The sequence below is a fragment of the Meleagris gallopavo genome, chromosome 3 (assembly GCF_000146605.3).
Source record: "Meleagris gallopavo isolate NT-WF06-2002-E0010 breed Aviagen turkey brand Nicholas breeding stock chromosome 3, Turkey_5.1, whole genome shotgun sequence".
Taxonomy (NCBI): domain Eukaryota; kingdom Metazoa; phylum Chordata; class Aves; order Galliformes; family Phasianidae; genus Meleagris; species Meleagris gallopavo.
The window spans coordinates 70,557,089-70,569,980 of record NC_015013.2 but is presented as its reverse complement, the minus strand read 5'-3'; the positions used below and the strand labels follow the sequence as shown (position 1 = coordinate 70,569,980).

Here is a 12,892-nt window from a genome sequence, read left to right as displayed (position 1 = left end):
CTCGATCAAGCATTACCGTGCGATGCAGTATGTTTTCACAACATAATCTCCTCAGTTAGTGCTGTGTGTCAGGTTTTAATGAGAAAAAGTAGATTGCCTTTTTTGTTTAAAGGATAGATTATTAACCTTTTGTGTTTGATGTTTTTTTCCTTCTCTTATTAAATTTTGCTTTTTCTTTTCATTTTACTTTCAATACATTGACCTTTTAAAAGTGATGTTCTACTTGGAGACTTTTACGGTACAGCTTAGTTCTTTAGAAATATACAAGTTTTATGCATATGTCATACAAGTGAGAAAAGTAGGAGCCTTAGTCCTCAAAACATGTTTATTTCCTTTGTTCTTAATTCTTGAAAGCAAATTGAGGGAGAATGGAAAAGCATATGTGTAATCATATGTATAGTGAAACTGAAACATTAGTGAATAAGAAGAACAAGAATTGTTTATTCTGTACAAATGTGTTCCGGCATATTTTAGTAGAATGCCAGCTTTGTTGCAGTTACGAATGACTTTTGCCATCAACATGCTCTCCAGTATGTGGGGTGTTGTGTTCTTGGGGTTATCCTAGTTGAAATGTCTTAGGTTTGCAATTCTGCCTCTGTGAAAGGAAGGAAGGATGGAAAAGAGAGAAAGGGAGAAAGAATGGAAGAGAGGAAGAAAAAAGATTGTTTAAGATGATGTCTTCTGACTGTAAAGTCTCTTGCACACGTGGGCCTTAAAATGTGATTGATCATCCTCAAACAGATCACAGTCATTTGCCTTGCTTCCTAATTGCTGAGAAAAGCTGACAGAGCTTAAGCAAAAGGGAAGGGAAGGTGGACACCAGGGATGTGCTTATGGGGAAGGAAGGCAAGACCTTCTCACTGAGCCTTAATGCAAACAGCCTTAGACTTGCTAAGTATTAAAATACTTTCACCAGAATAATGAGAGTCCCTGTAGATTAAAACGCTGCCCTTCCACTGACCCAACGTATGGTGCTCAGCGCAGCAATTAGGTAAACTCACAGCTCTTTCCGTTTCTCAGTGACAACACTTCAGCTTGCTTTATCCCTTCAGCTGGGAGAGGCTGCTTGGTGATGTGGCTTCTGTGTCCCTGGGGAGCACCCTCCCAAGCTGACCCTCTCTCAGATAAGGATTGCTTTGCTCCATCCATCCTTGAGTTCCTCTCTCTGCCCAAGAGCAATCTTATGGCAGATATTTTCATCCTCCACACCAATCCAAAATACTGCTATTTTGTCATCTGGATAAATTTGGAAATGAGAATTTCTTGAAATCTCCTTGGTGTTAAACCATTCTTATGCCTCTGACAACTAGAAAAAGCAGAAGATTTGAGGTCTCATGGTATATACATTTGTGAAACTATTTTGAGGCTAGATGCATGTTACTTTAATTGTTTGTTTCCTAATATTCCAAGCTTTGAGTGTGCCTGAGCTCTTCATTTGGGAAGATACTGTCATAGCTGTCGCTTCACGTTAGCAAAGTTAGCATGGTTCACCTTCCTAAGGGTGAGAATTTTGTATTTTTATGTGATGCAGACTGTGATTCTGTGACAGTTGATTAACTTCAGTCTGTGTTGAGGAAAGAAAAGTGATATAATTACAGAGCAATGTAATAAGTAGGCAGCACTTTAAATAGAAATGTCCAAGGTTCTTGTTAAATGTTTGAAAAAACACATATTTGTGTATTCACCTTTTATTGTTTATCTGTATTTGCTACACTATGCAATATGCAGCAGTTCAAAATATATTAACACTTTCATAGAAAAACCTAAGTTGCTTTTTAAGTTACTGTAAAGGAAATATATGTTTGTCATACGATATGTAGAAGTAGACGCTCTCTAGGAAAGAGGGATATTTTTACAAATCTTTGAAAATTCCACTTACAACATTTACACCATTGATACCTCTAGCACTGTTTTCCACTAGGATTTAATTCACGGGGAGAACAACCACTAGTTGTAAGCACAAGTATTTAGGGAGAAAGAGAAGAGGACTGGAAAACAGAGGAATGCAGTCCTCAATATTTATCAGGATAATGAAATTCAGCTGTTGTGTATTTCACCACAAGAGCTGACAACATTTGCTTTAAGAAGTCCCTATAAATGACATAAAACTTTCGAGAACCAATCCCCTGGAGATCCTTCACATTTCATTGCTGGCATACTAATTAGCTTGTCTTGTCAAACTTTGATTGCCTTGTCATTTTAATGCAAGGTTTAAAGTAACAAAGTTTCTTTCAGTCACTGCCATTTAGTACTTTTTAATTTCCCCAATGAGAGATTTTATACATGTTGATAATGTCAAAGAAGTAGCTAAGCACTAATAACTATCAAAAGTTAGTTCAAGCAAGGTGACCACGCTATCATGTGGTGTATAATGTTTGTTCTTTAAACATGTTTAAAAATTGGATATTGTAACAGAGCTATTGTACAAGCTCTATTTGTATGTATGATGCTAATTGCAGATGGTTCCAAATATATGGTGTCTCTTGGAAAAGAGACCCTGTCTCAAGAAACAACTTGGAGGGAAAGCGGTATGCTGGATGTCTCCTGGTGTTAGCATATGGCAAAATTCTTTGTAGCAGTAAAAAAACACAAAAAAAGCCTCTAGGCCTTCTCTATGTGGGTGTTTTGTTGTCCTTCAGCTGGTGCTGGTAGAAACCCACCTGGTCGTGCTGCCCAGGCGAACCAGCAAGGGCTCTACATTGTCAATGCTAACTCTGCTTTTTGTGAGTGAAGAGGTGCCAGCAGGAGGGTGGTGAGAAGAAAATAGTTTGAGGAATGTGCAAGTTCAGCCCTAAATAGCTGGGGTTTTGTAGGCAGAAGCCAGTAGTAATGGGAATTCTTGAGGGAAGATTGTTTTCACAGGCTGCAAGAATGAATCAGTGGTCCATGGGATAAATGATGAAGTTTTCTCTCTTGGTGAAAGGCAGACACAAATCTGAACAGTAGTGTGTTACACCCACTTGCAAAGACATAATCAACTGCAGAATAGCACTCCATAGAGAATTATTAGCAATACAGTACATTGATTGCACTAAGGAAAAAATACTTCCTAGCAAAGTGTGAGCTTACTGTCTGTCATTCTTTTGCATATATGCTTAATCTATTGTTTATCTAGCTAGCTCACTATTAAGAGTTTATCTCATCTGGCATAAGTTATGTACGAACAGATAACAAAACATTCCTAGTGTATTTTGGCAAAGGGTGTTCTCTAATTTCACGCTGTTCATAATCTGCTAAGTTAGTGGACTACATTTGCCAAGATATGTTGGGAATACAGTTTCATAGCTTTGCAGAAATTAAGGGCACGAGGGACTATTAGATCATTTGATCTGGCTTCTATGTGCTACAGATCATAAAATTTCATCCAGATACCTTCAAGGAAATCCAAGCACTTTTGTATGGCCAAAATGCTGTGTCTCCAAACTGGTTTATGTGTCTCACATAAAGAGCAGGGCAGCTTAATGTGCCACCAGTGAACAAAGCGTGATAGTCCCAGTGATCCCAGCAGTCAGACTTTGATCCTTGACCTTGAAATGGAAGGGACAGAGAGGAAAAATGCGCAAAGTGAAAAGAAAAATCAGATTGCTCCCATCTGACCCTGGCCTGACCTGTACACTTAAGCACAGTAATCATGGTGGCTTTCAACTTTGAACAAGATGCATCAGGCAGAAGCTTAGGAGGATTTTCTGTACTGTCTCGGAGCAGTGGTCTATCTTTCTCAGGCTTTGGCCTCAGTTATGATCAATCTCTAACCCTTCAAAGGATAACTGAAAGGAAAACCAGAAAAACTTCATATCTCAGGAATGAAATTGGTACAATTAAAGGGAAATCATAGAATCACAGAATGGCTTGGATTGGAAGGGATCCTAAGCATCAAATTCCAGTCCCCCTGCCACGCAGGGCCACCAACCTCCAGTCTGGTACTAGACCAGGCTGCCCAGGGCCCCATTCAATTCATCCACAGCCTGTCTGGGCAGCCTGTTCCAGCACCTCACCACTCTTTCTGTAAAGAACTTCCCCCAACATCCAATCTAAACCTCCTTGAGTTTAAAACCATTCCCCCTTGTCCTATCACTGTCTACCCTTATAAAAAGTTGATTTCCCCTCATTTTTATGATCTCCTTTTTAATACTGATGTGCTCCAGCACCCTGATCATCTTCATGGCCCTCCTCTGGATCCTCTCCATCAGGTCTAAATTTCTTGGAAGAGGAGGAAACTGATCCTGTATAGAAAAGTCTGAAGCACAGAAGCATGAACTATCATTATTTTGAACAGTCTAGTACTCCAGAAGCTGCAAATACAGCACTGACCATGTCAGCAATCCCAGTCATTCCATGACCCTGAAGGAGGAAAGCAGTCAGCTCCCAAGACTAGCAGCAGGGATTTCCTTTAGCACTTGTCCAAGTTGAAGTATTCTTCCCAATAGCTAAAGAATATATATTTCATGCTATTTTATTTTGTTGAGAAATATTATAAAAGATGTACAGCCATAGAAGTCCAATATTCTCCCAAAGAGGCAACTCAAATGTTCAATCATTCCTTTTCCTAGGAAACGGCATCTTATTTCAAGACTTAGCTTGAGAGCTTATCCAACCTCAGCTGGACCTTGAGAGGTTCTTATAAACAAGGTAGAAAGACCTCACACTGTGAAGCATCTTACTTAAATACAGGTATATGGAATATATAGTTATATGTTGTAACCAAGCTACCTCTCATTCTTCTCTATAATAAAATAAATACCAGTCATCTCCCTATTGGAAATCCCGTTCCACATCTAGAGAATCACACCGAAGGAGTGGTTACCCCTTAAATTATAAGACCATTTTAGAGTCAGAGGTTTTCAAGGCAGAATCCTTCACTCTATGTGTACTGCCTACATCTTCGATAACTTTATATATTGCCTTTATTTAGCTGTGTTAAAATGAATCCTGCTGCTTTGTGATCACATAGCCAGATGTTTTAGGTGACTTTGCAATAGTAGTTTGTCTTCATTATTTGAGGCCATAATGATCTTTGTGCCGTCTGAAAATTTTAATGATCAAAATTACTGATAAAAGTTAATTTTTGCTACCTTGTATTAGATGTAGAATCTCCTGCATTCAGGATGTAGGTCCTGGGTTTTCTGGGCAGCCTGGTCTGGTGGTTGGCTACCCTGCATGTAGCAGGGAGGTTGAAATTAGATGATCATTGTAGTCCTTTTCAACTCAGGCCATTCTATGATTCTGAAGCTGCCATGTCATCAATGTCAACAATTATTGTTAGTTATTATTTTTAACCTTGTAAAAATATTTACAGTGAATGCCCAAATAAATCCTTCCACTTAGAAATAATAACAAGATTTATTTTCAAATCCAGGTACCATTTTTTTACTTCTATATAAGTATCCTTGGTCCGAATGCTTTTCCTCTTATCCCTTTTCAGAAATTAATTGGGATAGTTAAACATTTCAGAGACAGAAATCTGTGGTAATCTTTCACCTGGATTTAAGATGGTGTCAGTTAAAAAAGGTATGTTTCTCTTTGGAGGACAATGAAATGTAAGTTAAGATGTAAAAACTCCAAAATTTCCTGAGTGTGGCACTACTCTTTTCTTGTGGTGTATGATAGTGTCATACACAGCATCCAGGTTTGCATTGCCATAGCATTTTTTTCCACATCAGGTCCTTCATTTTTTTCATACCTTTTTATTCTCATTTAGATCCCAGTTCTGCAACTTATTCCATCAAAGCAAATCTGAGGACATTATCTGAGCATTTTGGCATGAGAGACATAAAACTGACAAAAAATGATAGGAGAACTATGGTATCCCATAATGGCACGTGTTTCCTTTATGGAAAAAGTTTCTGACAAAGAGTTCTACAGAAAATATTCAAAGTATGAGAAAATATAGTAGAAAATTGTGTTCCTTTTACAGGTGTCTGAGCGTATTTTGGAGTTTGAGAGCAGGGATGTTATTTCCTAACATTCTTATGGAAGAAAAAAAAAGAGGGAGAAAAAGCCCTGTGATCATTTTAAGTTTATTTATATTGGACTTTTTTCTGTATTGGTTAATTATTCATGTTGAAATCCTCTGAGTAAATGGATTTTGCAGAGCGGTGATAGGGATGATCCATAACGTGCAAGAGAATGGGAACTATATATGCTGAGCAGGGAGTATTTTAACATTTCATTTCTATGCATGGCTTAAAATACAAATAGCAAAGCCTGATAAGTATAAAACAAATTAGAATGACAATATGTACTGTTGTTGCAAATACAGTGCAGTGGTGTAGCATCTCATTTGCTACTTACATTGCAAAATTTATGTTTCTAAAAGTTCATAAACTGGATACAATTCTTAGGAGACTGTATATCCCTATCTGAGAGCCAGGCATCTTTTGTTGGACTATTTATTTTAGATTTTTGTTTCTTGGCCTTCTTCAGTAACTCAGAATTAGGGTGCTTGCATAGTTCTGGACTAGGAATTTCAATAAGGCCTGTCATTCCCAGGGTTAGTAAATACTGTTCCAGGCACCTCCTTCCTAATGCCTGTTTGAAGAAAGTTATGTTCTCTCACATTATTCGCTGCAAAACTTAGGCAGAGAGGAATCTCATCAAAGCAGATACAGAGAATAAAATCAAAATTGTCCCTGTTCCACTTCCCAGAATACAAATCTTTAGTGCAGACGTTCCCAGAATTTTGCTGCTGCTACCACAAAATTCCGCAGGGGAAAGAGGACAGAAGGGAGAGGGGCAGAGGACTTACTGTAAAGCAGAAAGGACAGCAAGTATGGCATCCAAACGAGGGAAAAACTTTTTAATACCGGAATGAATTTGCTCTCTGTGTCAAGTGTGAACAGTGCCTGCATTGCATGGTTTTGTTGTCCACTCTGCTGAGCAGATGGAGCTTGCAGTTGTATGTCACTTGTTTATTACATCCTCTTAAGATTAGTAGCTGTGTGGCCAGATGGGTCTGGGAGCACAGCTGTGGATACAAGGAAATAAATGAAACCTGTCTGATGCTGCCGTGCCCTTTTGTGAGATACTGACGTGTTGCAACTGCAACAAAGCAAAATCACTTTCTTTAATATTTTAGTGAATTAGATGCATTTTCTTTAATCAAATCATATGAAAACAGGAAAGGAAGGCTCAGAGGATGGTATAACTCTAAGAGGAAAATGTTGTTGAAATCTCCAGCAAACAGCCTCAGCCAATTTACAGGAACAATTTTCATGTAAAATAAATTCCAAGTGCACATCAATTAATCATCCACATAAAATGTAAAGCAAAAGTTTCTATAGAACAAAGACTCCCATAGAGCATACACCAAGGCAGTAGTATTTCAAAGTTTATTAGATGGCATATGTTGAATTATTGATCCAACATTCTGATAAACTATATAATGCATTTATGTAAATGCAAATGAAATGCTGTTCTCTAGAAGAATGCCAGATAATGGGCTAGACTTTAAGAAGTGAAACTAACACACTTTTAACTCTTTCATGGCAGTAGATGTGCAAAGTCAGTCACAAAGCAACCACAAACTGGGAGATCCTGAAGGAGTCCATCCTGTGGTATAGACCTCTACACCTGACCTGTGATGATGATCTGTACTCCACTCATAGTCTAAGGCATTTTTAGAGAGTATTTGTGTGACTTCTTTTTGACGTCTTGTTTAGGACACAAGGAATCTTACACTGGACAGGGTCAGATGCTCTCCTGTAACTGAAAAGGTTGTCTGATAGTCTAGATGAACTACAGCTGTCTCCATTCAGTCCCACTCGCAGAGTAAGGTTGACACACCATTTTCTATACCAATTCAGGTTACTTACTATAAATGCATTGAACTGTTTTACTCCTCTCTTTTTAAGTGTATGGGTGTGTTGTTCTGATGCAGATGATTTGTAGGTTAGCATGAAGCTGAGATTTTGAGAGATGATTATTATTTCTTTTTTGAAGAAGGAGGATAGTTTGTGGAAGTGAGCAAACTCATCTGAAGGAACATAAGGTTTTTTTCCCAAATCTATATTTCTGCTTTTATTGTCTAACAAAATGACAGTCAACACTATAAGGAGAGTGTGGTGCTTTACTGGAAAATAAAAACTTAAAAATGTGAAACACTGTGACATTGGAAATAGTGTTAAAAAGAGGATGTTCACACTCTGATTTGTTATATCTTAGATGTAAAGTTGAAGTTTTAACTGAGTCCAGCCTTAAGTTAGAATATGATGATAGGCATTCACATAATGAGTATGATGTTTAGTACAAAAACATTTTTCTGATTCTGAAAGCTGCTGAAATCATGTATACTTTGGAAGACATTTTTATATTAATTAAGGAAGATGCAGCGATTTGTAATATTTTATGGGAAGAGAGGCAAGTGCAAGTGCGAATTGTTGTGCTTTTTGCCTTATTGCAGAGGGGAAGGAAGAAAAGTTTCATCCAATTCTGAAGGATTTTGTAGATCCATATTGTGATGCATGCCAGGAGGTTGGGAGGTAGAGGTAGCAATTTTCATTGACTTCCAACATACTGTGTTTGCTTCATTAAAAAATTACAAATTTGTTGGCAAAAAGCAGTAACATATTGCTAGAAAACATCAAAATTCACAGTGTAAATTCATAACTTAAATTTGTGTTCAAAACTGTGGTTCATGAGTTCCGTGTTTTCTTTTAAAAAGGAAGGGATGAAATAATAAAAGGATAAAAGCTCCCATTTCTAGGTCAAGCCAAAGATCTTTAGGCCAAATATTTCTGGAAGTGTATCAAACTTAAAGAAATGTTTACTAAGTAAAATGGATTTTATAACACTCTGAAATCTAATCAAGAAGAAATCATTATACAAAGTCTGATGTTATTTTGCTGTGCAGTGTAGAAGGGACATAACATTTAAACTTGGTTTATTTTAAATTATGATACTGTGTCTAACAGTTTCGGTCTTAATTTTTTTCTCTTACTTCTACAGGAAGTTGCCCTTGTCCTTGCAGCTATATTGGTACTTCTGTTGGCTTTTTATGCTTTCTTTTATCTTAACATTTCCAATGAAGTTGACCTTGATCTGGATCCAGATGAAAACTAGCAGATGCAATGAATCTATTATCAAGATTTCTTCAGCTTGAACAAGACTACGTAGGAACACACAGTCCCTTCCCTGGGAGACAGTAAACAATGCCATTTCTTGCAGTCCAAATTTGTAAGTTTTGCAACACGTTACTTCTACATTCCAGATCTCCAGAAGAAAGGAAGCACACTCATGCCCTGCAAGCATATTTGGTTAACGCCAAAACCAGGAGCTGCAGCACAATACAGGAAGTTTATTGTTTACATTATATTTTCTCAGGCAGAGAACTTTGATGTCAAAAGACAGGTGCTATTATTATCTTGGGTATTGATGCTGACTTCACAGGAGAAGAATCTGCCTTGACTAAATTTAGGAATCAAAGCTTCCTAATAGCTGAATTACGTTATTTTTCTTTTCCCAAAAGAAAGCGGAAATATCATACAAAAAAAAAAATCTTTTATTGATTTGTATTTAAAGTATATCAAACCCCCCTCTTTCTTTATCTCCCTTTTTATCTTTCTTTTAAACATGTATGCACAAATGCGCTCCCAAAGATGGAAGAAATTGTAGGAAAAAATTATCTTTTTAGAAGCAGTCTGTCACCTCCTATATGGACTTAATTTTATGTCATCCCAGATTCTGTGTGCCCATATATCTACAGTAATCTTTTTCATTCTTTTGCCAACTGTTCAGCACACATGTGTTCTGTCAGAAATGGCACCTGGATGACAGAAGCTCTAACATTCGCATATGCCTCTGAAACACAGTTCTTTGCCTCCTGTGCTGTCTGAACTAGTGTAAATAGAAAGTTCAATCGATGTTGGGCTTAATTAGTATATTGCTCTATTATTAATATAAAGTCAAAGTTGTATTTTAATTATAATCTTCCTGCTGGTTGTGATATCAACTTGTTCTACCTGTTTGGAGGGTATTGTAAAAAAAAATGTGTATTTCCAGTTATAAAATCATTTTTATCATCAAACTAATGTATGAAGTTGTGAGTATTAAGAATCCTTTCACGTATACTTCTTGTAAGTGGGAAAATCTTGGCTCCACGTCATCCTTTAGTTCTTGCAAAGTATCTTTTGGAATATGCAGTGTGGATATCATTTCTGATGCCTTTGATAACCAAAAGTAACTTAAAGAAGTTGGTATGTCAAAGCAGCTGCAGGGAGCTTTAAAATTTTGGCTTTACCCTGTTCTGCTTCAGTTTTGGCATATTACTGAGCTTGTGGTTGTAAAGGATTTCTTCTGATCCTTCAAAAATCTGGTCAGATTTTCTCTAGTTTCTTTTATTTTTGAAACCAAGAAAAGCATGGACCCACTGCTGCTGAATGTGTAAGGGAGTTAGGCAGTTTGACTTCCGGAAAAGTTGATGTAATTTTGAAATTTTATTAGCAAACCAGCTTCTCTTAATCTTAGGTACCCATTTCAGTTTTAGTTGCAACTGTGGCATTTACTGACTTGTTCTGGAAACACTTCACTGAGTTTCCATATAGTGATTCTGGAGACAAGGGCATACCAAAGTCTAGCAACTATTGTAATGGAAAGTATGTTTATTTTAAATTGACACAGTCCCATTATCACCACTTAAGGAACTTAGCTCAATACAGTTAGTTTTTAAACCATACAGTAACTATGACCTTATATGCCATGAGTCTCTAAGGATACACTTCTCTGTCATACTCCTCGTTCACTTTATGCAGTGCAAAGCAGCTCCTCTAGAAATATAGAGTACACCATCTTCCAAGAAGAATATGAAAAAGAAATACATACATGCAATTATTTCTTATTTTCTAATTATGACTCTTACAGATATTCATGTGCCTGATAGTCTGCTAATGCTCCTATAGATGACCAAACTCTTACCGACATGTTGCATTTATGGCGAAGCATTTTCTGACACATGGCCCTCTTTTCAGTGGAGAGAAATGCTCGTCACAAACTGTCTTCTTGGATGTGACATGCTGTTTGTTTCACCAATGGCACACCACATGTCATAGAAGCTACAGACCTCTCCTTTTACTTTGCATGAGCAATTTTCCTGCTCCATAAAATACTGGAAGGATTGCTATGTTAATGTTTGCGTGTAGCTCCCTGGGTGATATGTGGTCTGAGAATGACGCGTGGTTATCACCATCACACAGGTTGTCTTGTAACTTGCTTTCTGAATCAGTCATATTAAAAAGCATGCTATTCCTACTGTCAAATTTATGAACATGATGTTCTTAGAAGATCTGATTTCCCATAATTATGACTCATAGACAAAATCAGTGTGCGTATGTGTGTGACTGAAGCAGCTTTCCTGATTTGTGGCGTATCAATCCACAGTGCCCACAAGTGCCATAGTTTGCACTGTTGGCTTCATTTCAGTTAGACCTTTTCATTTACATGAAAGATAAATATAATGAGAAATTTTTCTGTTGCTTAGATAAACTGGATAAATTTCTGTTCAGTGTACATAGAAATACCTGGTAAATATTGCAGCAAATACAGTGATTCTCTTATCAGTACAATAATTTCTAATGGGACCATGTCAATATTTTTTTAAAGCTAAAAGCCTCTACCTCTCATCAAATTCTTCATCCTTGGTGTTCTAAAAGGCACAGACACAACAATATTAGAATTGAAGTTACATTGTGAGCTTTCTCATTCATGAGTATCCTGAGTTCAGGATCTGATTTACTCCAAGGGGATCATAATCCAGCCTGAAGTTATTTCTGTTTTCTAGAGCACTGTTGTGTCCATAGCTGTAGGTATGTCTTGCAAATATATGGTTTATTTTACCTTGCTTATATCTCAGATTGAAACATGCCTCCGCATTTTTTTGGGGCCATCTATCTTTGTATGAGTTGCTTAGTGCTTGTTTTAATAATAAATGGATTTTTACTCTCTTTGTGCTCTTGTTAATGTTGGATGTGTCGCACTGAATTATATATAAATTATAAAAGACATTAAGGCAATCTAGGTAGCACAGTGTTCCAATCTGAGCAGTGATACTCGCCAGTTTTAGAATATTTGGATTATTCTAAGCATTTCTAACCCCTGAGCTCATATTAAAACTAAGTGTCGCCTATGAATACTTAAAAGACAGTAAAAGAGAGCTTTCCTTGGCATCCTACCAGTACAGCAGATCTTTTTCTGCAGATGAAGTTGTTCTGTGTACCTACCATCAACTTCAGATGGATTGGTTTTATTATAAAAATAATGCTTTTATACTGTTGTTTCAAAGACAGATTGCTGATCAAATCATTTACAAAGGAGCTCTGGCGTGACTGGGTAGTTTTTTTCAAGGAAATTCACCTTTGGGGACAGAGTGGAATTCAGGCTGCTTGTGGAGTACATGGAATTTCTTTGAGGCAGAGGCTGCGCAGGAGATGCCTGTGCAGGGCTCTCCTGCACTGGACAGGAGTGGATGTCCCATCTGGAAATGGCTCTGGCTAGGAAGGCACTACAGCATTCCAGCAGTGATTTTGCTCAGTAAATATTTCCTCAGCAGTTCTGCTTTTCCCTTAGAAGCAGAACTAGGACACTGACCATCTCAGGACAGAAGCCTCAAACTAATTTTACTTGTGCCACTGGTGAAAATTGCCAAGGAAAGGCTTTAACTCTTATTTCCTAGAGTCCATAAATACATTTTACTGGAAGTTTAGGAAGCATGTTAAGCATTTCCCTAATGGACCCCAGAGATATATTTAAACTGTTGTTGAAGAACACTGTATTTAACGTTCACTGCTGCGTATCATACAGATGTCATATGATTCGGGATGTGTCGTTGCTCCTTCCATTCATCAGACCAGCTGCAGCAGGGACAACCTGTACATACATAACTGCAGAGATACACAACATGAAC

At 37.5% G+C, this 12,892-nt stretch overlaps 1 protein-coding gene across 2 annotated transcripts in view; it reads left to right on the top strand.

Annotated features, from left to right (window-relative positions):
• The window catches only part of TRIQK (triple QxxK/R motif containing), a 59,147-nt gene extending 47,214 nt beyond the window's left edge, over positions 1-11,933 (top strand). For both annotated transcript variants that reach the window (XM_019614151.2, XM_010709130.3), the window contains one exon: positions 8,944-11,933. In XM_019614151.2, coding sequence (XP_019469696.1) covers positions 8,944-9,057 — 114 coding nt within the window. In that variant the 3' untranslated portion in view covers positions 9,058-11,933. The remainder of the gene's footprint in view (positions 1-8,943) is intronic.
• The last annotated feature ends 959 nt before the right edge of the window (positions 11,934-12,892 follow it).